At 45.7% G+C, this 27854-nt stretch overlaps 2 protein-coding genes across 3 annotated transcripts; both read right to left on the bottom strand.

Annotated features, from left to right (window-relative positions):
• Positions 1-754: 754 nt before the first annotated feature.
• Positions 755-10930, bottom strand: LRRC73 (leucine rich repeat containing 73). 2 transcript variants are annotated; one of them, XM_083434660.1, is made up of 6 exons: positions 9497-10930; positions 8551-8711; positions 5634-5756; positions 3088-3188; positions 2673-2856; positions 755-1301 (listed from the first exon to the last, which is right to left on the bottom strand). In XM_083434660.1, exons 1-6 carry the CDS (start codon positions 9766-9768, stop codon positions 1231-1233), a joined length of 912 nt encoding a protein of 303 aa, XP_083290786.1. In that variant the 5' UTR covers positions 9769-10930; the 3' UTR covers positions 755-1230. The 2 variants fall into 2 exon arrangements, with proteins under 2 accessions (XP_083290786.1, XP_083290787.1); XM_083434661.1 differs by lacking the exon at positions 5634-5756 and having other exon boundaries at positions 9497-10921.
• Positions 10931-17675: 6745 nt separating this feature from the next.
• On the bottom strand, positions 17676-27839 carry YIPF3 (Yip1 domain family member 3). The gene is made up of 9 exons (XM_083434657.1): positions 27574-27839; positions 25614-25814; positions 24141-24247; positions 23516-23561; positions 23086-23178; positions 22709-22840; positions 20353-20466; positions 19128-19251; positions 17676-18125 (listed from the first exon to the last, which is right to left on the bottom strand). Exons 1-9 carry the CDS (start codon positions 27670-27672, stop codon positions 18004-18006), a joined length of 1038 nt encoding a protein of 345 aa, XP_083290783.1. The 5' UTR covers positions 27673-27839; the 3' UTR covers positions 17676-18003.
• Between the last annotated feature and the right edge of the window lie 15 nt (positions 27840-27854).

The raw sequence follows: 27854 nt of genomic DNA, 5'->3' as shown, positions 1-27854 counted from the left end.
GACTGCCTTGAGTGTCTTAGTACAGTCATTATGGAACTCAAGGGCATTCACTCCAACTTATTTGGGGAAAATAATTATTTAGGCCAGGGGTCAGCAACCTTTTTCATCTGTGGGCTGGTCCACCGTCCCTCAGAACTTGTGGTGGGCCGGACTATATTTTTTTTGGGGGGGGGGGAATGAACGAATTTCTTTGCCCCACAAATAACCCAGAGATGCATTTGAAATAAAAGCACACATTCTACTCATGTAAAAACACCAGGCAGGCCCCACAAATAATCCAGAGATGCATTTTAAATGAAAGGACACATTTTACTCATGTAAAAACACGCTGATTTCCGGACTGTCAGCAGGCTAGATTGAGAAGGCAATTGGGCCGCATCCAGCCCACGGACCTTAAGTTGCCTACCCCTGGTTTAGGCTATATAAGGCCTGGTTCACAGGAGCCTTCTGCTAACAGAAATCAGCTTTCTCTTTGTGGGGGTTGTAGACTTAATTATCAAGTGCTAAGTTGCTTTCTCAGCCCATTAGAGGCAGCGCAACAAAAAATGCATTACTATAAGGTTGCATTGTCTTTGTCACAATGCAACCTCATAGTAATGCATTGAAGACTGGAGTGCCTGGCGTGCTCTGGTCCATGGGGTCACGAAGAGTCGGACACGACTAAAGAACAACGTAAGGTTGCATTATTTCCCTTAGTGAAGCTGCCTTGCTGATGTGTAGTTAGAAAGGAAAGAGCCTCATGGCCACAACTGGGCCATTTCTGTGAACTTTATATAAAATTCTACTTAAGACATAGGTACAAGCAATAAAAAGTATCTGTTATACATAAATATACACATCTGAATAAATACAGCCTCCCGCAAAGATTAGTCAAGAATGGATGGTGCGACCTAAAAATACAGCAACTGGACAATCACAAGCAACTGACAAGTTGTGTGACACAGACACAGAGATTAACTTGGGTCACGTCCCAGTGTGGAGCTAAAAGTGACTTCAGTAAGACACAGTGTGTGGATCTGCACTCAGGGCAGGCGCAGCAATTACACATAGACATTAGGCTTTCACACCCATCTGTTTGCCTAGTGCATACACTCACTTGCAAACACACAAGCACAGTACACATTCACACATGATATATGTGTGAATGCACTTTTTTTTTTTTAAAATAAACACAGTCTTTCCACATACATGGAAGTGATGTTCTCATCAGAGGCAATGGGAGTTTCCTTTTCACATCTCTGTTTCTGCTAGAAGACTTTCTCCAAGGCCCGAAGTTACCAAGACCATCTGGGAACTAGAATCTGTGAAATGGAGAAAAGGTGGTTTTAGCCAATGAACAGGATATGGAGGGGGACAACTGTGATTTGTAGCTGGATCCTAAGCACAGGGCTAGGAAGACTCTATTATAAAGGAGAACATGAAGCGTTAAGTACAATTCAAGAAAGCACCAGCTTGAGCACTCCTGAAGTGAAGCACTTGGCAATTAAATAATTCATTTGATGCCTAAAGTGTATAGCACAATACTCACCATGTCTACGCAGAAGTGTCTCTTATTGAATTCAATGGGGCTTACTCCCAGATAAGTGGGATTACAATTGTAGCTGCAGACCATGGCCACATAGAGTCCCATCCCTTCCCTTCCTCCCCAACTCCCTGGATTCCTATGTGCTGTTTCCGCAGACAGGCTGTGTGGTTCCACTAGCCTTCCTTAACCTGGTGCCCTCCCTGTTTCCAGCATCTGCCAGTTTGGTCAACGGTCAAGGATGATGAAAGTATAAATAAGCACCAGGTTGGGGAAGGTAAGGGTTACACAAGCAGGCAGCTCCTCTGTTGTAATTATTGGGCTCCAAGTGCAGTATCAGAACACCCATTAGGATGTGCTGCCTCTTGATTTGAAGTCTGCACACTACAAAGTTTCCATTTCCAAAATACACAGTTAAAAAGGAGACCTGCTAATGTGAAGCTGGATTAAACTCTGTGCTTAGACATCCACAGTTAACTTGCTCTAGTATTTTCCTTTTCCTCTAGTATTTTCCTTTAACTCCTGGAGACAACGGTAGCTCTCTGCTTGATAGGCACATGAGATGTGCTTTACAAAATCTTCGGGTTTCCATTTAAGGCTTTGCCCTATAATTACACAAAAGAACCCAAATGGGATACCAGACTTTGGTTTTTGTTCAAACAGGAGATTACCACCCCTTCATAAGCCAATTTGTAGGGTTGATTTCAGAAAATCATTAGCGGCTGGATTGCATTTCAGTTTAGTGCTGCCAGTGCATTTGTGCCAAGGACTAGATTTCATAGTGTAGGAAAGTGTTTTCATCCCTAACTAAGCTCTATTCTAATATCAATACTGGGACAAAAGTATACGCTTCTATGTGTGCATTTTAGCTCAGCTGGTAGAGCATGAGACTCTTAATCACAGGGTTGTGGATTCGAGACTTGCCCTGGGCAAAAGATTCCTGCACTGAGGGGGGTTGGACTAGATGACTCTCATGGTCCCTTCCAACCCTATGATTCTATGATGCTCTGAAATACCAGTACTGAAATTTTGTGACCTTCAATTTTTTGAGGGCCTGAATGTCATGGTTTCCCATGGTCAGCCTCCCCCTTCCAGCTTCACCTCCCCCCATCTTCCTCTTCCTCCTCAGTGGAGACCCCAGCAGACTTACTGCTCTGGCAGATCCAGTTGTTCTTCTCTCTTGCCATGACTTCACGAGTCTCCGTCTCGTCGTCTTCCTCACCCTCAGAAAGAAGGTCGGAGATCTGCTGCTGAAGTTCAGGGCTGATGTTGTTCTCTGCCAGGATCAGCGTCCGCAAAGCTGTCGGGTAGTTTTCCACCATATCCAGCAGGATCTGAACAGAGCAAGAGTCGAGAGGCTGGTTGGTAAGCAACTCAGCTTAGAGGCAAGAGAACCAAGGAAGGAGAACGCAAAGGGGCTCCAGTCTTCCTGACAAACTTCCCCTGAGACAGGGCATTTGGGGAAATAGTGCATTTAGGGTAGATAAAAGCAGACGGAACTAGTCTGCCCACTTCCATGACTTAGAAGGCGAACGGAAGGCGGCAAAGGACCATGTTCTCCTTACCAAGGCTGATTGGTTGGTGAGTCCCGTTCCTTCCAAGTCCAAAACCTCGAGGGTGCGGCTGGACGCCACAGAAACTGCCAGCATTCCTGCTATTTGGTCACCTAGATGGTAGAAAGTCAGGTGTTAGAGGCCATGTTGCATGCAGCCATTCCAGGAGTGGCAGAATTTGTTGGGCAGTACAACAACCTCAACTCTACCAGCACCTCCTCACTCCCCACCCCCAAAATGGCACTTGTTTAATAACGCCACAGATGCATTCAACAGGTGCAGTTTTCTACTCTCACTCAAAGGTGCTGCACCTGTTTAATGTCTGCCTGTTAAAGACACTGGGGGGAGAGTGATCACTTTATGCATCTGTTTTGCTGCTGCTGCTGCTGCTTTTCTTTATCTTCTTAAATTGGCTAAGGGGAAAAAATGGTACCTCTCCACCTGGGATAGCAGCACATAACCTCTAGGCGAGCTTAGTCTTAATTAGAAGGAATTGCTTCTGGGTCAGAGAAGAAGCCTTCTGCCAGGCTTTAAGGCCCGAGCACCTCTCATTTTGCAGGGTAAACCCTGACAGCGGAAAGGCAGAAAGAAGAAAGGCCTCGCCCAGTTTTGAAAGGGCAAGATTAGGTGGGGTGTGCTGAGGAGCGTCTCATATTTGCTTCCCTGAGGCAGGAGGGATGGGGAGAGGAGAGAGCTGCCTGGTCTAGTCTCTTCTCTCACCAGCTGCCAATTCTGCTCAGGCAGCGCAGCTGCAGAGAGAGGCGGTTTCCATGGTAACCACTGCTGGGGCTCCTCTCCTCTTTGCTGTATTTGGAAGAAGATGAGGAGGCAAGGGCGGGGGAAGAAGCATGGTCTGACTCCCAAGCCCAGTGGCGGCAGCCTACATGGGGCTGCAAAGATAACATTCGGAGGACGGGTACTGCCACACTGTACACAGGAAGAGGAAGTGCACATAACCTAAGGGCTGTATGGCGGGCTGCTCTTCAGGCCTCCTCAGCTTGGAAGCAAGTCTCATCCCTTGCAGAACATGGTAGGCCGCCATCTTATATTCTCCCAGGCCCAGGCTGGCAATTGTCGGTTTCATTTCGTATTTTGAATGGCCAGGTTCTTTAATAGCCTATTGCCTAGGCCTTTTTTTAAAAAAAGGCGCAAAGGTGGAAATGACAAAGGGCACACTAGTTTACACACATAGGCAAACTCTATCAGGAAAAGAAAGGGGTTGTAGCTCAAGGGCAGATCACACAGGCTGGGAAACATTCCTGTCTGAAATCCTGGAGATCTGCTACCTAAGTACAGACCAGGTGGATGGAGCACCTCTCTGCCCCTTCAGGTGCCTCTGGACTACAACTCCCATAATCCCTTACATTAACCATGTTGAGTGGGCTGATGGGAGTGGAAGTCCAACTTCTGGAGGGTGGCATTCTCATTCTTGGTGCAGATCGAGATGGACTGACTCAGTAAAAAGCAACTTTGGCCCTCTGTGGATGCTAGCTGCCAGTCATTCAGCAACTTCCAAATTGGACCATTGTAAGGCACTCCATGTGAGGCAAGGCCTTCAAAACTGCCCAGAACCTGCAAACAGTGCAAAATACTGCAGCCAGGGTGCTGACAGGTGCAGTGGTGGATTTGGGTACTACTATTATGGTAGCCTGTGTGCCACCCTCATGTTTCCTTCCCAAAGGCAAGTGAGGAGTAGCCCAGCTTTGAGAAGGAGGTGCGAGGGCTCTGGCAAGGTTTAGAACCCTCCTACCTCCTTCCCAAAGCTGGGAAAGTGCTAACTAGGCTTTAAGAAAGGGGGGGGGGGGACGACAAGACTCTAGGACTCTCTCAGAGCCCTCATGCCTCCTTCCCAAAGCCCAATGCCTTTGAGAGGGCGCCCCCCCCCAGCTCAGCACCCAGTGTGTGCACTTCTCACACAGCCCTAAATCCGCCCGACAGGTGTTTGGTGATTTGATTCCATCATATTGGTTTTCTGTTATCAGAAACTAATCACTGCTGATTAGTTTCAAGCTCGATTCAAGGTGCTAGGGTTGGTTTTAAAAACCCATAAACAGCTTTGGACCTAGGAGCTGCCTCAACCTCAAGAGGCAAGGCTGCTTTAAAGCAGGGTCAGGACCTTCTCTGCTTTGGCACCCAACTATGTGGAATGCTTTGCCAAGTAAGATGTGCTGGGCCCCGTCATAATACTGCAGTTGCAGGCATAGCTTTTGACTGATTCATTTTCTGGTAGCTTAGTATGATGGTGGTTTTGGAAACGTTAAATTAGCTTTGGGTTTATTTTCAGAGAGTGTGTGTAATATTGGAATGGATACTTGTTTCACAGTGTTTTGTTATCTGCTCTGTTTGCTGCCTTGAGAAATTTAAAAAATACATAAAATAATGAAGAGAAAGGGCCGAGTTGGATTGTGATTGGACTTGTCCTAGATGTGGGCTCTTTAACTATCGTTAACCAAGCAACATCCCCACTTGTTTAAAAGAGAGAGAGAGAGAGAGAGAGAGAGAGAGAGAGAGAGAGAGAGAGAGACATAAGCCACGCACGATATCCATGCTCCTCTCACCCAGTGGGTTGTAGTCCAAGTTCAACACTCGCACCTGGGAACTATGAGCCACTGCAATAGCCAGGCGCCCCCATCCTTTGGCTGTGATGCCAGGGTTAGCACTGAGAGTCAACTCCTTCAAACCTAAGGGAAGCCAAGTGAGTTTACACAATCACAAGATCTCACTCTTGTATTCAGGATTATAATCAAGTGCAAAAATACTGCCCTTTTCTTCTCCCTGCAGAATCATGGGTGTGGATTAAAATCTCCAATCCGCATTTTACATTTGCTTTAAAATACTACTACTACAGTCATACCTCATGATATGGACGCTTCAGGTTACGTCTTTTCAGGTTGTGTCCCGCAGCGACCCGGAAGTACCGGAAAGGGTTACTTCCGGGTTTCGCTGCTCATGCATGCGCACAAGTCCCAAATCGCTCCGCGCACCTGCATAGATACGGCGCTTCAGGTTGCGCTCTTTTCAGGTTGTGAACAGGCCTCCGGAATGGATCCCATTTGCAACCAGAGGTACCACTGTAGTACTACTACTAATAACCCCTGAATACATTTTAACCACACTTTTGGGCAAACTATCAGGATGGTTAAAAGGACAGATTTCTTAAGAACAAACTGTGGGAGAGTTGTATGTTAACACAAGTTGTATTCAGAGACATTAAATGTGTAGTTAAATTGTTGTCCTCCACCCTTTTAAAGGCTTCTTGGATCAGAAGTGGCTCAAGTCATTTTGGTGGCTGGCAAAGGAAACTCCAACAGCACCCACATCCCCAAGGTTGATAAAAATAAAGGGAAAAGAAAACTAATCTGTACCAAGTCATCTTGTGAATGCTTGATTAGAATTTGACATTTTGATGTTTGCCACTCTCGGCTCCTTTGGGAGAAAGGGTGGGACACAGTGGCGTAGCATGGGGGGTGCAGGGGGGGCCGGCCGCACGCAACATCTGGGGGTTAGGGTTAGGGGGCGCAAATCCACGGGTTAGGGGGCGCAAATCCACGGGTTAGGGGGCACAGATTACTTGCCTTGCCCCGGGTGCTGACAACCCACGCTATGCCACTGGTGGGACACAAATATAATAAGTAACAATTAAATGTTCCTGAATGCCCTGCAACTTCGGCAGCATTTGATGACATGCTACATTTGCCCATGTGAACACACACGTCAGCTGAGTCTGATAACTGTAGACATAAATGTTGTGGAAACTGTTCCCAAGATAAGCATTGGGAGAACATGTTGTGCTAATTTTCACATGCTAACAGGATACAAGCAGAATAATTTGCATCATACTTACAGAGTTAATTTTCTGGTATGATGCTGTCTGAACGATGCCCTTATTTGTCTACACTAGAGATGGGAAACCTTATTATTTTTATTATAAAATATATTACCCGCCCTTCACCAGCAGATTCCAGGGCAGGTAAAAAAAAATAAATCCCTCCAGATGTTGTGGACTTTTTCAACCCCCATCAATCCTAGCCAGCATGGCCAATGGTCACAGATGAGGGGAACTTTAATCCAAGAACGTACGGAGGACAACAAGTTCTTGATCCCTGGGCCCACAGTATCTGATCCCTTTCCCTTTCACAGCTACAGTGGTACCTCGGGTTAAGTACTCAATTTGTTCCAGAGGTCCGTACTTAACCTGAAACTGTTCTTAACCTGAAGCACCACTTTAGCTAATGGGGGCCTCCTGCTGCTGCTGCACTGCCGGAGCCCAATTTCTGTTCCTAACCTGAAGCACTATTTCTGGGTTAGCAGAGTCTGTAACCTGAAGCGTATGTAACTTGAAGCGTATGTAACCCAAGGTACCACTGTAGCTGCAAACCACCCCAACCACAGAAACAGCAGGCCCCCAAAGAGGACAAAGTGCTATCACAAGAAGGACAAGAAGAAGCAAGAAAGAAGAGCTCTTTAAGGTAAAAGGATGATCTCATGCTAAAAGGCAGAGGGGCAATGTTTCTTTCTAACGGATCGTGTTAAACACCGAGGTTCCAAATTTACCAGAATACACACAACAGATCTGCAGTGCCCTTATTTTTCTTTCTCCAGATTTTGCTCTTGCAAGCCTAGTGGCATGCTTAATGCAGTAGAGTGGAAGAGGACGGCTGAAAACTCGGTCAAAGTATTATTTTCCAGTCCGCCAGTCTCCAATACTCTTTTCTCAAAAGACTTTTGATTTAGCTCAAGATAATTCCTTCAGCAAAAAATAACCTTTGGTGATATTTCTGAGTAGCACCAACAGATAAAATTCACAGCAATAGGGCATTTCAGAAAAAGGAAAACGGCTTTTAATGTGACAGCATCAAGTTTTGGTTGCAAAAAATAAAATGCAAAACAACTGCAAAGCCTACAGATCCTCACACTGACAGTGAGAAATGACACTGTTTAGTTCTATAACAGGACAAAGTATAATTACTTCTATTCTGAATGCCTTCTCTCCCAGAATGAGAATCCGTTTATTCTTAGCAAGCCACAGATCCTTAGCCGACAGAGTAAATTTCACTATAATTTCACTGTGCTGAAAACTCAGTGCTACAATTTGTCAGGGGGTCTCTTTACTCTCTGAAGAAGAAAAACAATGGTTTAAAGGGATGTCATGAAGGCAGAGCAGACTTGTTCTCTGTTGTTCCGGAACCAGCATGTGAAAATTGCAGGAGAGCAAATTTTGGCTAGAATTCAGGAACAGAAACTTCCCCAATGGTTAGAGCTGTTAAACAAAGAACAGGTTGCCATGGGAAGTAATTAAGACAGCCATCTGTCAGGTATGCTGTGGTTGCATCCTGTACTGCAGATCCTGTACTGAACAGGGAGTGGACATTACCTCCACAACCGTTCCAACTGTAGAACTGTATGAACAAAGATCTGAAGTCCATTATGAGCTCCAGAGATATACAAGAACTCCACACACCCAGTTTTGCTTACCTGACTTGGCCCCATCAGGAGGGAGCAGTCCACAGATCAAGTTAATACCTTCATCACCCAGCATGCAGTCCCCTAAGTCCAAGGCCACTAGTGAGGGATGGATGGAGAGCGCTGGGTTCAGAAGAGCCAGACCAGCGTCTGTCAGGGGACTTCCGTGGAGGCTGTGCAAGAATAAATGGTTAGGAATTAAACTATCGTTCCTCAAGAGTCGCAGTTGACTTCACCCAGCTCAAACTATGACAAAGAAATGCAGTAAATAAGTTAACGGGCGATTCATGCCAACAACTCTAAAAGACGAAGGTTAATTAAAGGAGTCTTTGAATCTGCTTTCTTACTCCCCACTCCGTTCTCTGTCATGGTAGCAGATTCCTTTATCACTATGGTTTCCTCCCCCACCTGCGTTTCAGTGTCCTACTCTTCCTTCTGACACAACATACATCGCTTTGTCCTGGGTTTGCTGCCCTGAGATATGCTGGAATTTTGCTTAGGGTAATAAAATGTTGCCCAAATCCAAGTTTCACTGTTTCTGTTTAAGAAGATTAATCTGTATTGGGTTTGAAATAATCTAGAATGCTATCATCATTTTGGATTAGAATCACAACCTTGCCCTCAAAGCCCTTTTGGGGTGTGTGGGAAACTTTGCACCTACAGCAAAAGGTTAGTTAAAAGGTGTTAAGGACTAACAGCTCAATTATATATCCATGTCTACTCAGAAGTCAATAGGATTTGCTCCCAGTAAGGGGTTTGGACTACACAGATACACTAAACAATTTTGGAAGCCCACCAGCAACAGCTGCAATCCTATGCACACTTACCTGTGAGTAAGATCTATTTAACATAATGGGGCTTACTTTTGAGTAAACATGCATATGAATCGGACTGCAAGACTTCTGCCAGCAGAACTGGGCACCTTTCCTCAAGTCCTACTAAGTAGAGGGCTACTCACAACAAAGACTGGACAGAGCGGTTGGTCTTCAGGGCTTCAGCCAGTTGCTTGACCCGATTGATATTGGAGACAATCCCCAAGTTAAGATTAAGTTGAGCTAAGGAGTGAGATTCTGCGACCCCCCTGCAGATGCGGCCAAAATCTCTGTCGGAAAGCTGACAGCCCCGGAGCGAAAGCAGTTTGATGGAGTTCTCTCTCAGGCTCTCACAGATATCCCGAATCTCGGCACTTGATAAAGTCTCCCCAGAGATCTGGATAGATCCCGGCAACATATTTATATCTTTGTGAATAAAACACTCTCAGCAGCAAACTAATCCGGATTTGTGCAAGCAACGTGCAATCCAGAGCAGTGCAGGGATTGCTTTGCAATCCGGATCAGAAGAGGTAAGGAGCGCGTTAAGGAAATCAGTGGACCGACGGTTGTGCAATCCTGTGCAAACGAAGCTGGAGGCCACGGTGCAATGTTACAATACCCGAATTCAATGTGCTATTCGGCTCAGGCCAGAATACAGTACTTCTTGTACGCAGTTCAAATAGGTGCTCCTTAAAGCAGCTTTAAGCGTTGCGCAAGCCGGATCCGCGTAGAAACTTCTATGCGACCCGGATGCATCAAGGTAAATTCTGTGCAACTCCAAATTAAAGCATGTGGACAACAATAATGGGTACTCTCTAAGATATGTCAAAAGCAGAGCGCTTTCCAGTCCCGAGCAGGGTTGTGAAGAGGGTAAGGTGAGCAGACCGGGATAAGGTGGTGCAGGCAGATGCCAGGCAATGTGAAATAACAGGAGCAAGAAATGCAAATCCAAATCGGTGCCAGATCCTTTCTGGAATTTCACACGAATAGAAAAAAACGAGCGTGTGTGTGTGTGTTCAGGCTTCTGCGCAATCGGAGAACAAGCCGCCGTGTCCGCCGGGGAAGGGGTGGGGGCGGGCTGCCGTGCCCTCCAGCTTCAGGCGTCTACGAAAGATCTTCCCCCTTCCCCGGCGCCCTCCTTGCCACCCACAGCAATGCAGCCTCGGTCGCTGAGGCTTGTACTGCCGCTCCTGCCGCCGCACCTGCTCCGCCTTTACTCCCGGGCCCGGGGCAGATCTGACGACTCCCGGGCGCGAGTCCCTCCTTCGGCCGCCGCGCCTGCTCCTCCTCCTCCTCTTAGCGCACCGGCGGCTCCCGCGGCAGCGCCCAGCGCATAGTGCCGGCGGCGGGACGGCGTCGCCAGCGCCGCTGCAGAGACCGGAGCTGCGCTGTCTCCTCCCTCCTTATGCCCCCCGGGTGCGCGTGTGGCGGGGCGGGAGGAGGGAGCGAGGGAGGAGGACCCAGCTTTGTTTGGCGCTGCGCCGGTTCCTATGGCCACAGCCAGGCACCGCAGCCTGCGCTCTTGCCAAGCCGGGCCACGCGGCTACTGCCGCCCCGCCGCCTCCCCAGGCGCGCTGTCCTGCCCCGGGCTCCACCTCCAGGCCCTCCCCGCCGACAGGGGCTGTGCGTGAGGCCGGGGCTGACGGGATTTCATTTAGATCCAGGCGCTCGGTTGGTGGAGGAAGCCGGGGCCGGGCGGGGTCCTGGAGACCTCCGTCTTCCCTCTCGGCGAGATGCTTTGCGCCATCTCTTGGATGCGACTGTGCGGCGGATCGTGGGCCAAGCCGCACCCTGTGACCCAGAGCTGACCTTCAAGGGAGTGGGGTCGTGGAGGGGGGGGGTGGGATTGGGACCAGCATTTTCGCGCTTCCTCGGCTGCGATGAGAGAAATGAACTCTGCAGTTGCTCAGAGGCGCCCCGTTTTGACGGCGCAAGTTCCAGAGCAGGGAATCTGCCGCTTAGAATAGGTTCGGATGGGGGCCTCTCCACGAGTAAAAGGAGGCATGATATACAGTATGTCTGTTTTATCTGTCTAGTAGTTTAAACAGCAGCGGCAACGGTGGCTGGTAGATCCTTCCCTGTTTCCAGCACCACGTTTCCAAAATGGCTGAGAAGTCAAGCTTGGACATCCTCCGTACCCCTCACGTCCAGGTCCTTATTCCCAGCAAGACCACTCCTGCAGTCATAAAGACAATTCCCACATCATCTTTCTTTTAATGGAAGCACTCATGGGAATGTGTTTTTTTTTCATCTGTACATTTTTAATAGATCTGCTCTGTTTATATATAGTTTTGATTTTATAAATGCTTAATTGTTTTTAATTATTGTTCTTTTCAAAAAGTTTTTAGCTGTTCCTATTTTATCTGTAAAACGCTTTGAGTCCCTGTAGGATTCATGCGAATGGGTGAGTGGAACACCCAAAATGATAGTAAAAATAGCCTTTGGTTCTCTGAGTGGCTCTGCTCTGCTCCTGTATTCATGAACTCTACAGGAGCAGGAGCCAAAGGGCAGTACTGTACAGTAGAGGTTTGTACTGTATTAAAGGATTACACATCTCTTAATCTGTGTTTCATTTTACCTCAGCTTTAGGTGTAAGCAGAAATGGAGATGCAAGATAAAGCAAGGTCTGCAACTGAAGGAGCAGGAGTGTTAACCTTTTGTATATGAGTATATCCACCCAGAGCAGGCCAGAAGGACTTATTCCTGCCATTATGGAATGAGGGAATTGGGGAGGAACCACTTTGCCTTTCCTCCATTGCTGCTTAGAACAGTCTCCCAGAACACCTGTGTGATCCCAGCTCTCTTCACTTATTTCAGCAGCAGCCTCCCCCAACCGGGTGCTGGTCAGTCCCAGTCAGCTCCAGCCAGCATTCCCAAAACATTTGGAAGGCACCAAGTTGGGGAAGGTGGACCTACAGGTAACTAGGCCCATAATCAAGCCTAAATGTATGTGACTGAGTTGCACATTCTCTGCCTGTTTACTCCTACCTCTACTTCCTTTTCCTGCCTTGTGTCAGATTTTTAACAGCCAGCGCCTCAGGGCAGTGACCTGAGCCTTTTCTGTAACATTCCTTATGCACACACAGTGCTAATTAGCAAACAATTTATACTTCACTTAAGTGCTGCTTGCCATGTAGACTGAAGGAAAGTGAACAGAAGCAGCTTTTTACAGGAACACAGATATGAACACATCTGATTCAGTTCGGGATCTGTTTACAGCTGAATTAGATATTCCTGAAGGGGTTATTAGGGCAATGAGTACATTCTACTCAGCCTCCTTCTAAATAGCTCCATCTGATTAAACCTGGGATGGTTGCATGAAAATCACGTGCTCTTCCAGTGTGCTAAACTGACAGTGGATGTTGACAGCTGGAGAGGGGCGGGGAAGGAATTTCCTTTAGTGGAATTAATAGTGTGGGCCTCAGCTAAATAGATGGGTACATGAAGGCTCTGTGAGCGATAGATCTCATCAGCCACACCAAGTCTTGTTGAGTAGCCTATTCTCACTGTTATAATCCTGTATCCTTTCTGTGTTACTACTGCTTGCTCCCAGTGATGGCTGCTCTTTGTTTTCTTATGGCATTGTGGATGTACATTCATGGTACCATATGAAGACACAGTGACCAGAAGCGTTGAAGTGCCCACAATCAAGAGGAACTGCAAGTGTGGAGGAAAGCAGTAGGTGTGAATAACTCTGATGACAAGTTCTTTTTTTAGCAATAGTGGTGTTAAGGGATAGGCTGGGAAAAAGAGCCAGGAAACTGAAGTTCCTCTGCTCTGGCAGAAAGTTCAAAGGACAGCAAAGGGTAGGAGGCATTCATCCGCAGTATGCTCAGTGATGCAATTCTCTGCCCTGAGGAGTTTGTGGTCTAAACTAATCTAGCCATGATTTTGCTTTTCCTCAGCTGGAGGGTGGCAGCTGGTATTAAAAAATAGCCTGGCAGGCACAATTTTTACAAAGAAGCTTTGCTTACTTCAGCAAGCATACTGCGCAGGGCTTTTTTGGCTGCAGCTCTCTGCAATTAATTAAATGCTAGGAACGCAGAGGAAAGGAGCATAAACTCCTGCTACTCTCCCCTTCTTACTGGGCAATGGGTTGTAACATCAAGGGCCCTAGGAGCTTTGTACCAAGGGGGGGGGGGCAGGCAGGCAGGCGGGGAGCAAAGCCCAGAGATAATGGCTAGAACAATAAGTGATGAAAATGTTAGTGGGACTGAATGGGGTTGGGACTATTAGGATCAGAAGCCTAGAGAGCTTTCTACATATAACTAATCTGCTAATGCAGAGTCCAAACTCCAAGCAAAATCCATTTTGTCTTGTAATTAAGGGGGGAAATAAAATAAGCACTTGAGCATTAGTTGCAGGATAAAGGAGAAGAATTAGAAGACACAGAAGTAAGAAACACAATATTGGGGAATATAATAGCCGCTTTGCAGTTTGGAATAGATGACCTGGCTTAGGACTTGCATTTCATTTGATTCTCCAAAGGCTGCACACTGTAACCAAAATAAACAGTAGGACAAGCCATAGAAGACTCAGATGACAACCCCAAAGCTTTGACAATATGGTCTGCATAATTGATGTAATAACATCCTATGGCATGAAAGGTAAAGAATATCAGGTGCCTGCCATTTATCTGGTGATTGAGCATACTCCAAATTATCCAAAGTGCTTCGGCCAGGAAAGTACTGGACTAGGCCGTGTTAATGGTCTGGTTATATACAGTTTTAAAGATCCAGGGATAAAGGCATGCAAAGAGTTCCAGCCTAGAAATAAAGCAACTTCATATGATTTATGGTTCCTCACTAATATATTAATTAGGCCAAGCTGTTCACGATAGGCTTGCATTTCAAACCTTTCCTTCTCTTCAGTTGCTGTTGGAACACTTGCCTAGCCCAAAATATTTGAAGCCAACATAATAAAATTAGGAAAAGGTAGCATAGAGATTTCAGCTTTGAAAAAAAAACCTTGATTAATCTTAAGCAATTAAATCCCCACTTCAGATTTTTTTAATGATAACTAATCAGCTTCCATCTGAAAACAGATTGCAGGATGGTTACCAGGGTAAAGCAGTGAGAATGAAGCATCATTTCAGCCCTTTGGACCAGCACAGTATTTGAGACATGGATGTTACAACTCTGCAGCAAAATCAGTTGCAATTCTCAATTAAATTATGTCTCATTAGAAAGACTGTTATTAGACATAATAGCGTAGGAGAGAGGACTCCAGGGATGTATCCAACTTCTGTTAAGAGGTCATCATTATTGCTTGCTAACTAACTAACTGCTGACATCTTCCCCTTCATTCCCCATCCTTGCTTTGAAGGTGACAGTTTGTGATATCTTCATTACCAGGCCCGTTTCTTGTCTGTTGGGATATATGGCAGGGCTCATAGATTCATACAATTGAAGAGTTAGAAGGGGCCATGAGGATCATCTCATCCAGCCCCCTGCAATACAGTAATATTTCACCCAACGTGGAGCTCTGATTGGGTGGGAAGCTTCCATCATATCCATGGAGAGATTCTTGCTGCTGATGGGAGATAAAACAGCTTGGATCTGAACCTTTTGGGATTTGCCTGCTGGTTTCTCCCTCCCCCTCCCCCTCCATTGTAGTACAGTCCAACATGCTGTATCTACCTCCCTGAAGCTCAGCACTGGAACCCCATAGGGACATGTACTGAGTCCCTACCTGTACTCATTGTATACATGACTGTATTTCATCTGATCCATCCACTGTAATTAATAAGTTTGCAGATATAATGCGTCTAATTCCAGGTGGAGATGAATCAGCGTACAGGGGGGAGGTTCAAAAAGTATCTACATGGTGCTTAGCGAATAACTTGTACCTAATATTAGCAAGACAAAAGAGATGGTGATGGACTTTCGGAGGAAGAGAGGGGAACTAGCCCCATTATATATCCGGGGGGGTGGGTTGTGTGGAGAGAGTCTCTTCCTTTAAATTCCTGGGAGTTTACCTTAGTGAAGACCTCACTTGGAAAAACAATATAACTCAGGTGGTTAGGAAGGCCCAACAGAGACTCCATTTTCTCAGGGTCTTTTGAAAGAACAATGTTAAACAACAATTGATGACCTCCTTCTACCGGTCCACAATAGAAATTGTCCTTATATTGTATCAGAGTGTGGTACGTTGGCTTGACAGCCACGGACAGAAAGTCTTTACAGAGGGTGGTGAACACAGCCCATGATATCATGGGCTGTCCCGAGCCCGCTAGATGACATCGCAAGGGATCGTTGCCTTAGGAGAGCATTCACATCCCGGGCAGCACCTCTTTAATCTTCTACCCTCGGGCAGGAGGTATAGAAGTCTAATCAGTCTTACCAACAGGCTAACAAACAGTCTCTATCTGTGGGCTGTTAGGCTGCTGAACGGAAAAGAATATAGTGCAACTGACTTTTGGGGTTGGTGTGTTGTGCGATAAGCACACAGAGTGCAATGAGATTTGAGTGTTTGGGGGGGTGGAGGGAGGCTCGGATAATTTCATTGTACACAGGTTGTACATTGACAATAATATGTTGCATACCACCTGGGAGGGTACCTGCAACCCCAGGAATGGCTTGGGGCATAAGAGATGTATTGGGACGTTGAGCAGGAAGGCTGTACTAGGCAATCAGCACTCAAGCCATGATTCTTCAGACCCAAGCCACTGCACAGATGAGAATGTAGGGCTAAGAACTGTCAGTGTATGAATGTGAGCAAGACAGAATTAAATTAAATATTTTGAGTACATACACTCATTCGGATACTTGAGCCCAACCTGTATAGCTTTCCATCTGGCCAATGTGTCGGCCGCTGGGCTTTTGGTGCGCAGTATAGGCCATGTGGAAGATACAGCAGCATTTCCCATCCCCCCCTATAGTTTCCCACATGGCTGGGTTATTTAAAATAAAGAATGTGGTAACCCTCCCATGCAGACATAGTTTCAAATATATGATGGCAAATCTGGTAAAATTGTTCCAGTTTTTCTGACAGTACCAACTATTATGTTACCGTTTTCACAAGTGAGAATGGTTTACCACCATTAAAAGTTTTATTCCCTTACTGGCTAAGGTATTTGTAGGAAACATTGGCCTTATCACATTGAAACCCAGTAATCTGAAAAGGCACTGGAAATTTAGAAGGATTTGTAAGGTTCAATATTCATGATACATCCATTAGTGTTAAGAGTTGCATTTTATTTATACCATTTTTTCAAAAAAACAGAAACCTTTAATCTTTTTCTTGTTAAATGAATCTCAATCCCTCTTTTCTATATCCCTGATTACGCATTGGCTGCTTAAAAATAGAGAGAATTAGATCAGGGCAGAAAAATAAATGAAAGTGCTTTGTGTTCTAGTGGAAATTGTGAATAGAATGTACCATGCCACATGTATCAGCAAATGTAACCTAACTAGTTATGGTAATTATGGTCTAAAAAAGGCTCAGCTTTCTGTTATCCAGAGATTAATAGATCTGGATTTTTATCTGAGAATTTCAGCTGTTAAGTCTTGCTCTCCACTATTCCAAAGCAATATTCCTAATTATGTAACTGTGAAGGCTTCACACTTGTCAACATTAACTAATTACAAAGATAGGACAGCATTTAAGTTGACTTGCTTTAATGATCTGCTCTCTGCTTCACTAACTGGCCAATTTAATAAGATTCTGCTTAATGAACATCTTTGTTCCAGTGCAATCAGAGGCCCGTGTCTAAACATGTTATATTCAAAGACCTTTTGAAATCAATGGGCCTAAATTAGTCATGTCCATTATTTACAATAATACAACTCAGTAAATGGAATATGTGGGTTATGTCCTTTTGTTCTGCAATTTATATAAGGAATCCAGAGAGAGGTTGTTTCTGTATTAATAACTCTAATCAGAAAAGCCAGTGCCACTGGTATTTCTTTTTAAATGATGACTTTTTCCTTATTATTGAAAAGTAGCTAAATTCTGCCCTTAATTCCTTTCAGGCTCTTATGCAAATTTATCTGTATTCTTAGACTAAACCTCCAGATTTAGGAAGGAGAAAGTGTGGAGGATAGCAGCAGTTGGGAGAGAACACCACATGGACGAGGGGGAATTAAAAGAGGCACAAAGGGTTGACCACTCAAATTCATCTGAGGTCTGCACGGGCTCATAGCCTGCCATGGTTTGCATCAACCAAAGTCAAATGCTGCTCACTTGAGGGAAGCAACTTGGGCAAATGAAATTATAGGTTTGGTTGGATTTTAGAACATAGCAGGAGAACAAACAGGACAGAACTATCTGCTCTGCTCTTCTTAATTTATGACGAGGATCCAATGGAAGAGATTGCTCAGAACAGACATCCATTAAATTTAATTCTTCCCTCAGCAAAGAGGAGGATTACAAGTACACAGGCTAAAGAGACAAGAGCAAGAACAAGAGGTGTATGGAGGAAAGTGAATGAGCTATGCAATCCAAGCTAAGTGGGCCAGAAAAAGAGCTCTGCCCAGTACAATCTGGCCAAAACCGGACAAATACATCTTCTCTCTCTTCTGCTGCTCTCCGTTTCCAAGGGGAGATCTGCAGATAAAGCCAGGTCCTGCTCCCGTTACTTTGTCCCTTTTCCCAGGTAACAGCAACAGAGTACATGACCTATGTAGAGGCAGGGGGCACACAGTCTGTAAGGCTATAAGTTAAGTCCCACTGCTTTGGTTGTCATGTTCAGTACCACAGAGGAAACAGCTGGAATGTCTCTGGGAACTCTCTGAAAAGGAGGGATGTTGGGTCCTTCCAATGTGTCCAGGATGCCTGTGAGAAAAGGAACAGGTCTAGTCAATATTAAACATAGGCTGTACTTACATCAGTTTTGTTTCATATTACTTTGGCCCTTTGCTGTTTCACAGCATTAATCTCTTCAGCCTCCTCCTATATGTGTGTGTCTTCCTGGATGTTATTTTTCTCAATACATGTCAAATCTGCAGTTCAGTGAAGCGGTGGGTCTTGAGATGGAACTGTGTATATAGCCAGCTTCCAGAATCATGGTGTAGCTGAGCATTGTGCTCTTCATAGCAGATGACATTAGGAAAGTATTTTGCTACATGGGCAACATGCCACAGATTCACTCTGCCCACCAAGGCAGAGATGGGGCAGTGCAAGACTGCTGTTGGTTCAGGCTGAATAAAGTTCAGGACTTGATATGATAAGCAGTACAACTGTTGCAGATCATGAGACGTTGAATGCAAGTGTTAACATAGCAGACTGTACAAAACGTTGACAGTTTCAGTGCACTCTCAAAGCTGCTCGAAAAACAGGCCTCTACCTACCTGATCAAGTTCCGTACTGAGTAACACAAACAAAATCTACTCCCTCTCAGACATTTTAGGGACTCAGAATTCATTGCTTTTATTTATATAACATGAGTGTGTGTGTGTGTGTGTGTGAGAGAGAGAGAGAGAGAGAGAGAGAGGGGAGGAGGGAGAGAAGTGGCTACTTATTGAGTTTAAATAATGTCATATACATCTGTGCATTCATCACAGTGACAAAAGTGTGGACATTTACCATGTACAGAAGTTTCAGCTCTGCAGGAAAACCATTATGTGTGAAAGGCCTCAAAGAAGGAATGGGGCTCAGACTATATAATTTATGAAATCCAAGTAGTTATCTGCTCACAGGGAGTGGAAGATGCGGCATGAAACAGACAATCCTTTGGGTGATGTTCTCACAGAGTTCTGAAGCCTTCATTTCAATGGGATGAAAACAACAAACAGCTGGAAGTGTGTGCTTCCAAAAACCTACATTGATCTCTCTTACCTTCTACAACCTTGTGATAAGCGAAGTGCAGATAAAGGAGGAAGAGCATGTGCAGGGCAGCAAGTGCTCCACACAAGATGAGTCGTTGGGTATGCCCCACTGTGCGTGACACCAACACAGCAACCTAGGAAAGACAGATCTCATAGGTTTCTCAAACTCTGGCTATAAAACCCAAAGTACAAATGCATAAGGCAACAGAGCTATCATTTCCTACGGCAACATTTCCCACAGAATTCACAGCCCTAAGAGGTACAGGGATGTGTGGTTTGGTTTCACATGGATTTCACTTTTAAACCTCTCAATTCCTTCTTTAAATATTTCCTATAGCTGTGCCTCCAAGTGCCATCAGAGTTTGGGTATTTAAACCAGATCTCATGGGCAACGTGTCAATGCCAAACTGAGGAAGCAGCTGTTGCCAGCTAGTGATATGACAAAATGGTGCATGAGTTTAGCAGAGGTCTTTGGGAATCCACACACCATTAAACAAGAGTCAGTTCTTATGTGCTGAAATGGAAACGAGATCCTTAGTTTCAAAACACAACATCTTTCAAGTCTCCAGTTACCTATAGCCAAAGCAGATCCAGGGGGAGAGAGGGAGAGAGAGATTCAACCGTGTCAGAAAAGCACTTACACCACCAGACCTGTGATTCCTTTTGTTAGTATTCTTTATGTGTATTTGATGGATGGCTAAAGTAGCCACCATTGTTGTCAGCATCCATCTGCCCCGAGAGACAATGGAGTGCGCCTCCAGGGGTGAAGGCAAACCAGGGTTGAAGTGACCTCCCTGGGGTGCAAGTATGGGCAGCATGCATGGAGATCTCGGGCTGCCCAGACGACAAGACCTTCTCAGCCTCGCTGATGTGGTCAAAAGGAAAGCATAGCAGTATGTTTGGAACCAGCTTGACCTCAGGAGTTGCCAGAAGGAGGCTTACAAGGTGCCATCCAACCAGAAATAACCACTGTAAATATTGTTTTAATGCTATTCAGTCAACATACTTGGAACGACAGAGGTGCTAATTTTGAAGGAGGCATTCAATGGCTGATGAGTGCATAATACATTAAACATTTCATAACCTAGGGTATACACAATCTACGGGATGCTAATAGAAAAAGAGATATAGAAGGAAGTGGGGGTGGGGGGAGAAAATGCAAATACTACTTCTTACATAGCTCTGAACAACTCCTAAAAACTGATACACATGAAGCATGACATGCTGTTACTCACCATTCTTAATGTGGAGAGGCCGCCAATCACCAGCCAGAAGATATAAAAAAGGGAGTGGAAGTGGATGTTGTAGGTGACAAAGAGGGTGATGCAGTGCCCAAAAAGTCCGTAGCCCTGTGTGTAGGAAGGGAACCCATGAGAGACAAGCATGAGGGCCTGTGAAAATCCCCAATGCAGCAGTATGTTCTGACTGCATTTTCTCACACAGCCTAAAGTGCCAGGAGCTGTACAAGTCAATGTACTGCAGCTGAATGTCAGAATTATGCCTGGCTACTAGAGCTATTAGACAAATGTCAGATTATGCCCAAGGCATGTCTGAATATATTATGGGGTTAATCACTACACAGGCCTGGAGAGTGTTTGGAAGCTAACGAGAATGGCCTAATTTCACAGTCATTGTCCCTTTCCAGTTTATTTAAAGCATTATTTAAAACATCTCTTTAACCAAAGAAGATCAATTACTTGACCTCACCACTGCACTCAAATCAACCCCAAAGAGAAAGAGCTGTTGCTCTACCCTTGGTGAAGATACAAAGCCAACTACCAAGAGGGAAATTCACCTTACAAGGGGCCTCTCGGGACTTCGTGGAAAGCATGGCCTCCATGGGGCTGTCCCTGAATAAGTCTGGCCCAACCCATAGCCACGGACATGCCTTGGACCAGGTGTTTACCTCTATGGATGTTGGTGATCTGACACTAAGTAAAAGCGAAACGAAAGAAGTGCCATGGTCAGATCACTTCCTGGTGCAACCGGACTTCTCTGCGACCCATCCCCTCTGCAGGGAGGTGGGACCAATTCGGATGGTCCGCCCCCGCCACTTAATGGATCCAAATGGTTTCCAGAGAGTGGTAGGGGATGCTTTATCCCATGTTGATGGCCTTTCAGCTGATTCCCTGGTGGCCCGCTGGAATGTGGAGTTAACCAGGGCTATTGACTGTTTGGCTCCGAAGCGCCCTCTCCAATTGCATGGAGCCCGGACAGCCCCGTGGCGGCTAACAGATTGAGGTTGAATCCTGACAAGGCAGAATTACTGTTTTTGGGGGACAGGAGGTGGGCAGGTGTGGAGGATTCCCTGGTCCTGAATGGGGTAACTGTGCCCCTGAAGGACCAGGTGCGCAGCCTGGGAGTCATTTTGGACTCACAGCTGTCCATGGAGGCACAGGTCAAATCTGTGTCCAGGGCAGCTGTTTACCAGCTCCATCTGGTACGTAGGCTGAGACTCTATCTGCCTGCGGACTGTCTCGCCAGAGTGGTGCATGCTCTGGTTATCTCCCACTTGGACTACTGCAATGCGCTCTACGTAGGGCTACCTTTGAAGGTGACTCGGAAACTACAACTAATCCAGAATGCGGCAGCTAGACTGGTGACTGGGGGCGGCCGCCGAGACCATCTAACCTACATTGGGCCGCCGAGACCATCTTGAAAGACCTACATTGGCTCCCAGTACGTTTCCGAGCACAATTCAAAGTGCTGGTGCTGACCTTTAAAGCCCTAAACGGCCTCGGTCCAGTATACCTGAAGGAGCGTCTCCACCCCCATCGTTCTGCCTGGACGCTGAGGTCCAGCGCTGAGGGCCTTCTGGCGGTTCCCTCATTGCGAGAAGCAAAGCTACAGGGAACCAGGCAGAGGGCCTTCTCGGTAGTGGCGCCCGGCCTGTGGAACGCCCTTCCAGCAGACGTCAAGGCGATAAACAACTACCTGACATTCAGAAGACATCTTCAGGGAAGTTTTTAACGTGTGACATTTTAGTGTATTTTTGGTTTCTATGGAAGCCGCCCAGAGTGGCTGGGGAGGCCCAGCCAGATGGGCGGGGTATAAACAATAAATTATTATTATTATTATTATTATTATGACCAGGGCTGGGGAACTTCCTGCTCACATGTGTCATTAGCTTCCTCAGCCTTTCCTATTTGACCCACCAGACCATTTGGGTCAAGCCACGCCCATCTGCCAATCATCTGGTATCATGCATGATGTCAAATGTGTGCATGTAAAAAGGTGGCTGAGCCAATTGGGCCTTTTGAAACACCAGCAACCGGTGGTACGCTGTGCACCTGGCTTTTGAAGCACTGGTGCTCAGATGTTTGTTGGGAGTTCAATGTACAGTGCAAAGCTCTTTGCAAGCCCCTGCTTGAGGATTTGATGTCTCAATGGTCAACTGACTATTGGTCAACATCAAAGCGCTGTGTCACCCGATTTCACATTGATGGCAGGTACCTGCCCATCTCTTGCCTAATCTAGCCCATAGGGTTAAAGGAGAGTAAAATTGGATCTACTGGCTGGATCCAGTTCCCAACCCCTGCTTTAGACACTCTTGGAGACTGTTAGTTGGTTGGAGAGCTCATTCTTACTTACCAATAGCGACAACATTTGGACCATGGTGATCTGAGCATTGCACAAGTATGCCAGGAAGTAGATGAAGGAGGAGACGCCTATCCAATAACCAAAACAGGTGCCAATTGCTGTACCCATCAATGTGCCTTCCCTCTGTTGAAAAAGCAAGAGAAGCTAGAGGAGCACTCTTTGCAAACTGGAAATGGGACTATCAAGCAGTAATTGCCATGAAACTCAACTGGAGAGAAGTCTGTAGTAGTAATTACTTGCACCTCATACACAGAACTCTCTCTCACCATAGAACGTTTAAGATACTTCAACACTCCTGTGCAGAAAGTTCAAAAGCTAAATAAGGCTCTGGCTCGTAACATGTCAGGAAAACCAGTTCCTTTGCTTACAATGATAGTATCAGATGTCTTCATTCCATGGAGCAAGATGGCCACCAATGTGAAGACCAGCATGAGGGGACCATAAAGTTCACCAGCAATCTTCTATAAAAGAGGAAAGGTGTAATTGATCAGTTAGGTGGGATTTTAATGACGGATGAATTTGTGAAGAGGAATACAAATGCAGAAAGGGAACAACAAAAGTATGGCCCCACTAGGTCTGGAATAGGAATTGCAGTCAACCTGCCCCAAAGAGCTTCTGACCTACTGATTCAACATCTGAGGACACACCAATGCACATCCACACGGGTAGAGTACCTAACCAGCTTTAGAGAGGGGGAAAGTGAAGCAGAGCCCCAACTAAACTCCCACTTTGAGTTTAAAAGCTCCCTGTTCTTCTGACACAAAAAACCTAAACCTATTATCTACCACACAAACTCACCTGGGGAAAATTAATCATCTTAACAGGTATCATAGACTCCAACAACCTAAACGAGAACAAGGTGTGCACGAGAGAGTTAATAGCTGTGAACAAATGAACAAGCAGCAAGGTCTCTTAGGACAAACATCTCATTTAACATTCACATGCAACTCTGCTAGACTAAAAATCAGGCTAGAAATTTAAAAAAATAAATAAAAATTAACTTAGGACAGATTAAAGGAACTCTGATTTACATTCATTTGATAGGGCACTCAAGGCTAAGCAATTTGTTGAATTGATACTACACAGCCCTGTTTTGCTTCTGCACTACCATCAAAAGATTGAAAATGAAAAAGTTTGGAATAAATGGTTTGAGAAATTACAGCACAGCTAGAAGAATTCTTGAACATCTCCCCCAAAGCTGCATTATAAAAGGCTGGTAAGCAAAACAGATGTGTGGTACGGTACTTGTCTCTATAATCTGAACAGCCACCTTATTAATAACAAAGATGTGGGGTGCCAGGTAACTGCTTTCTTAAATGAATTATGCTTCTGTTATTAACATAATAAACAGCAGTCTTAGGAAAGCCATTGGTAGACAAAGCAAATCTGGAAAAGTGGAAGGAAGAACCTGCCATTTGCTTACCTGTTCCGAACCTGGTTTGGCTCAACATCAAAGTAGGGCCTGAGGATATCAATGTTGGCATAGAGATTGAAAGCCTTGGAGGCTTGTCTCTTTCCTGCTTGCCACATCTAGAAAAGAGAGATTGTAAGAAACTGAACTCTCCTTTCTTAGTGCTGATGACTAGATTATTGCATTGAATTCTACAGCTTTCGCACACATTCATGCCATATTTTAGAATGCACCACGCACCAGTGATCTTTGTAGTTGTGCAACAGAAATTTATGTTGCTATGAAAGTTAAGACAGTAGTTTGCAGCTGTGGGTAGAGACTACTACCTCTTCAAATGAATGCGGAGAAGGCTCAGGCACATTGCTGATTCTTGCTCAGTTTCTCACGAGGAATGCAAGATTGTGCAATAGAGGGGTGTCATGCCTGGGCAGACCCAGTGCCAGACATTGGAGAGTTAACCAGACAGTCCACAGGTTGAGGACCTTGAGGAGCGGGCAGGGACTCATGGAACCAGTGCTGAGGATCCTTTCAAGGGGCCCTGCTGAAGAACCCTTGGAGCTGTCAAAGGAGGAGGTGAAGCCACCCATCAGTTCTTGAGAATGCTGGCGCCAAAAGGGGCAGGTTGAAGAGGGATGACATAGCGTGGGTCTTTGGACCCAGAGGCATGGCATGGCTTGTGAAGCATCTACTTGTGAGTAAGCAGGCCCACAGAACTCCTTTACTACCAGCAGTTGTGGTTAGGGTGTGGTCTAGGAAGCCAAGATATAAGGTCTCCCTCTTGAGCCCCATTGGAAACAATGCAGGTCTTCAGCTCCTTTCCCATGCCTGAACTCCTGTGATATTCAGCTTTGGCTGTTGCCTGACCTTTCCTCTGGATCACATTTTGGAACTAGACTGATTTTCAGTGCTTGACTTAGGCTTACTTGGCCTGTGCTGCACCTTCAACCCTGCTGCCCTTAGTGAGTGTTTCATGAAGAGGCCTCTTCCTCTTGGGATTGAGACTCCAGCCCCAGAGGGAATCCCCTGGAGCATGACAGGGGGATATGCAGTTATTTATTTTCATAAAATTTATTTATATACTGCTTGATTGTAATAAAAAAAAGTGTCAAAGAAGTTTACAAGTCTAGCTTATGTTTCTCCAACCAGAAGAGAAATAAACGGTCTGTTTTCTACTGTGTGGGTTAAAAGAACAGGAGCTAAATCTAATTTTGAGTAATAGGTTTTTATAAATCTAGTTCCGGCTGCACTGTCTTGCATGCATATAGCAAGGCCTGTGGCCCATGTGAAGGTCACAAAATATATGTTGTCCATCTGAGAAAGACAAATGTGAACATAGAGCCCAAGTCTATGCTCTGGAAGAAACGCCAATCAATCATTGTCCTTAGAAGATTACAGTCAATGAGCTTGCAGGAACCAGCAGTCTCCTGGGCTTAGAACTTCTTCACAGCAGAGAAGCAAGAACAAACCAAGTAGAATGCGGCTTACCTGATCAGCTACTTGCCGACCCAACTGACCCCTAAAGCCCTTCATTCCCAAGAACTCGCCATCTTCCTCATCTGCAGCTGCCGCCTCTGCGTCCACTTCTTCTTCTTCCTTCATGCGTTGGTGTATCTCACCCATGTCTTCAAAACTGGAGCCAGATGTATCATCCATATTTTCCATATCAATTACAGCAGAGCCCCCGCCCTGAAGAATGCAAAGATATGCAAAGCATTAAAGGTCGCTGGGTGCCATTTTTTGTGCCTGGCTGACACACAAGGATTACTGAAACGCATGTGCTTTGAAGCCTCAAAATAAATGTTAAGGATAGACAATACGTTAAGGAGTTTAACAATAAAGAGCATTTTTATTGTAAACACCAAATTAAACATGTATTAACAATTTCTGCTAAAAATGTGATATTAACAATGTGTCACTTACGTGAATTGCGTATTAATTCATGCTTATCAAAATAATACATAGAAAGTAGTGTCGACCCCCCCCCCCCCAGCAAATGGCAACTAGACATTGTTTTGATGCCCACAACCCAGGTCCCAGAAGCCATTTGGCTCCTGGCGTTTCTATCCCAGTTTCTAACACTGGCTCTCACCTAAACCAGTCTGTACACTACAGTAATTATGGGTGCTCTCACTACTTAAAACAAGGCCCTGATGATCAGGAAGTGGGCCTTCTCAGATACAATCCCACATCTCTGGAAGTTCTCAAGGAGCCTCGCCTTGCTCTCACTTTAATATCCTTGTGGCACATTTTAATGAAGTTTTGAATATGTTGTAAGCATAAATATTCATAGGACAACTCAGCAAAGCATAAAATGAACGGCATTTTACCTAAATAGTGGCACAATTTCGTGATACCTGCTAGTCAAAATTTTTCATTTTACAAGATACTGCTTCCCCACCTCTCCCCTACATTATATACGGGTCCAACTTAAACTTCAGGAAAAACTTTCTGACACTAAGAGCTCTTTGACAGTGGAATGGGCTCCCTCAGGAGGTTTTTAAACAGAGGTTGAATGGTCTTTTGTCATGGATGCTTTAGCAGAGATTCCTGCACTGCAGGGGGTTTGGACCAGAAGACCCTCAGCACTCCTTCCAACTCTACAAGTTTATGATTCTATGACTGAAGCCATAAGTAATACATCAGTAGACCTGGCATCCATGCCTGAAACTATCTGACAGTCAGCTCCTTAAACCGGAACATCTTCCTCCCTGAAGTATATTTTGGTTGGATATGTGTGTGTGTGTGTGTGTGTGTGTGTGTACAGACTGCTAAAAACCAAAAACATTTTGCAGTCCTCCAATACCAGATGTGTCAGTCTCAAATCAACTCCAGCAGGGCTGGAGGAAAGCAAGTTCCACTTATGACTGCAATTTTAATCCTACTTACCTGGGAGTAAGCCTCACTGAATTCAACAAAACATACTTCTGAGGAAACATGGTTAGGACTGAGGTGTATGGCCCTGACTGACAGCCGCCAGCTATGAAAATAATTACTACTTCCCCAAACTTTCAAGTAGAAGACGAGCATTTGGTGGGTTGTTGTGGTTGGTCTTAATACATTAGATAGATAGATAGATAGATAGATAGATAGATAGACAGACAGATCTCCTTTTGTAATTCTAGCCAAGCGCTGAGGACATAAATGCCATCTATGTGTTTTCTTTTACTCGGACTGAAGCTGATCTGTGGGGTTGGATCTGACCACAGTTTATCCCATTCCTCATCTAATATTGTAAATCCCATAGCATCTTGGCGGGTTGGTCGATGGCTTTACCCCGAACCGGGGTAAATTTCTATGATTATGTGAAGGGTGGCAGTTACTCCGGGTTAAGTTACTCCGGAACAGGGCAGCAAACGTAACCCGCAGGGTACATACACCATCGCGGATGGGACTCTATCCTGCACCCCTTTTCTCTCCTCCCTCCCTCCCTCCCTCCCTCCCATACCTGCATGTTGTCCTCGAAGGCTCCCCACTCCGGCGCCGCCGCCCCAGGACTCCTCGCCCCTCCGGCGCCTGCGGCCGTGGGCACCCCGGGTCCGGACATCTTCCTGCCACCAGTTGCGGGGAGCGAGCAGGCGCCCGCCCTCCTGCCTCACCCCACTGGCGGAGGATACAGGAAACCAGGGCCCCGACTGGAGATACAGGGAGAGGGACCCGGATGTAACGAAGCCAAGGCAACCCTCCCCAATAAGGTTATGGACCGTCCCAGCCAAGCTAAGGACGTGG

Source organism: Podarcis tiliguerta (assembly GCF_965153285.1).
Source record: "Podarcis tiliguerta genome assembly, chromosome: 3".
NCBI lineage: Eukaryota > Metazoa > Chordata > Lepidosauria > Squamata > Lacertidae > Podarcis > Podarcis tiliguerta.
Note: the sequence above shows the minus strand (reverse complement) of the source record. Positions and strands in the feature narration are given on the sequence as shown.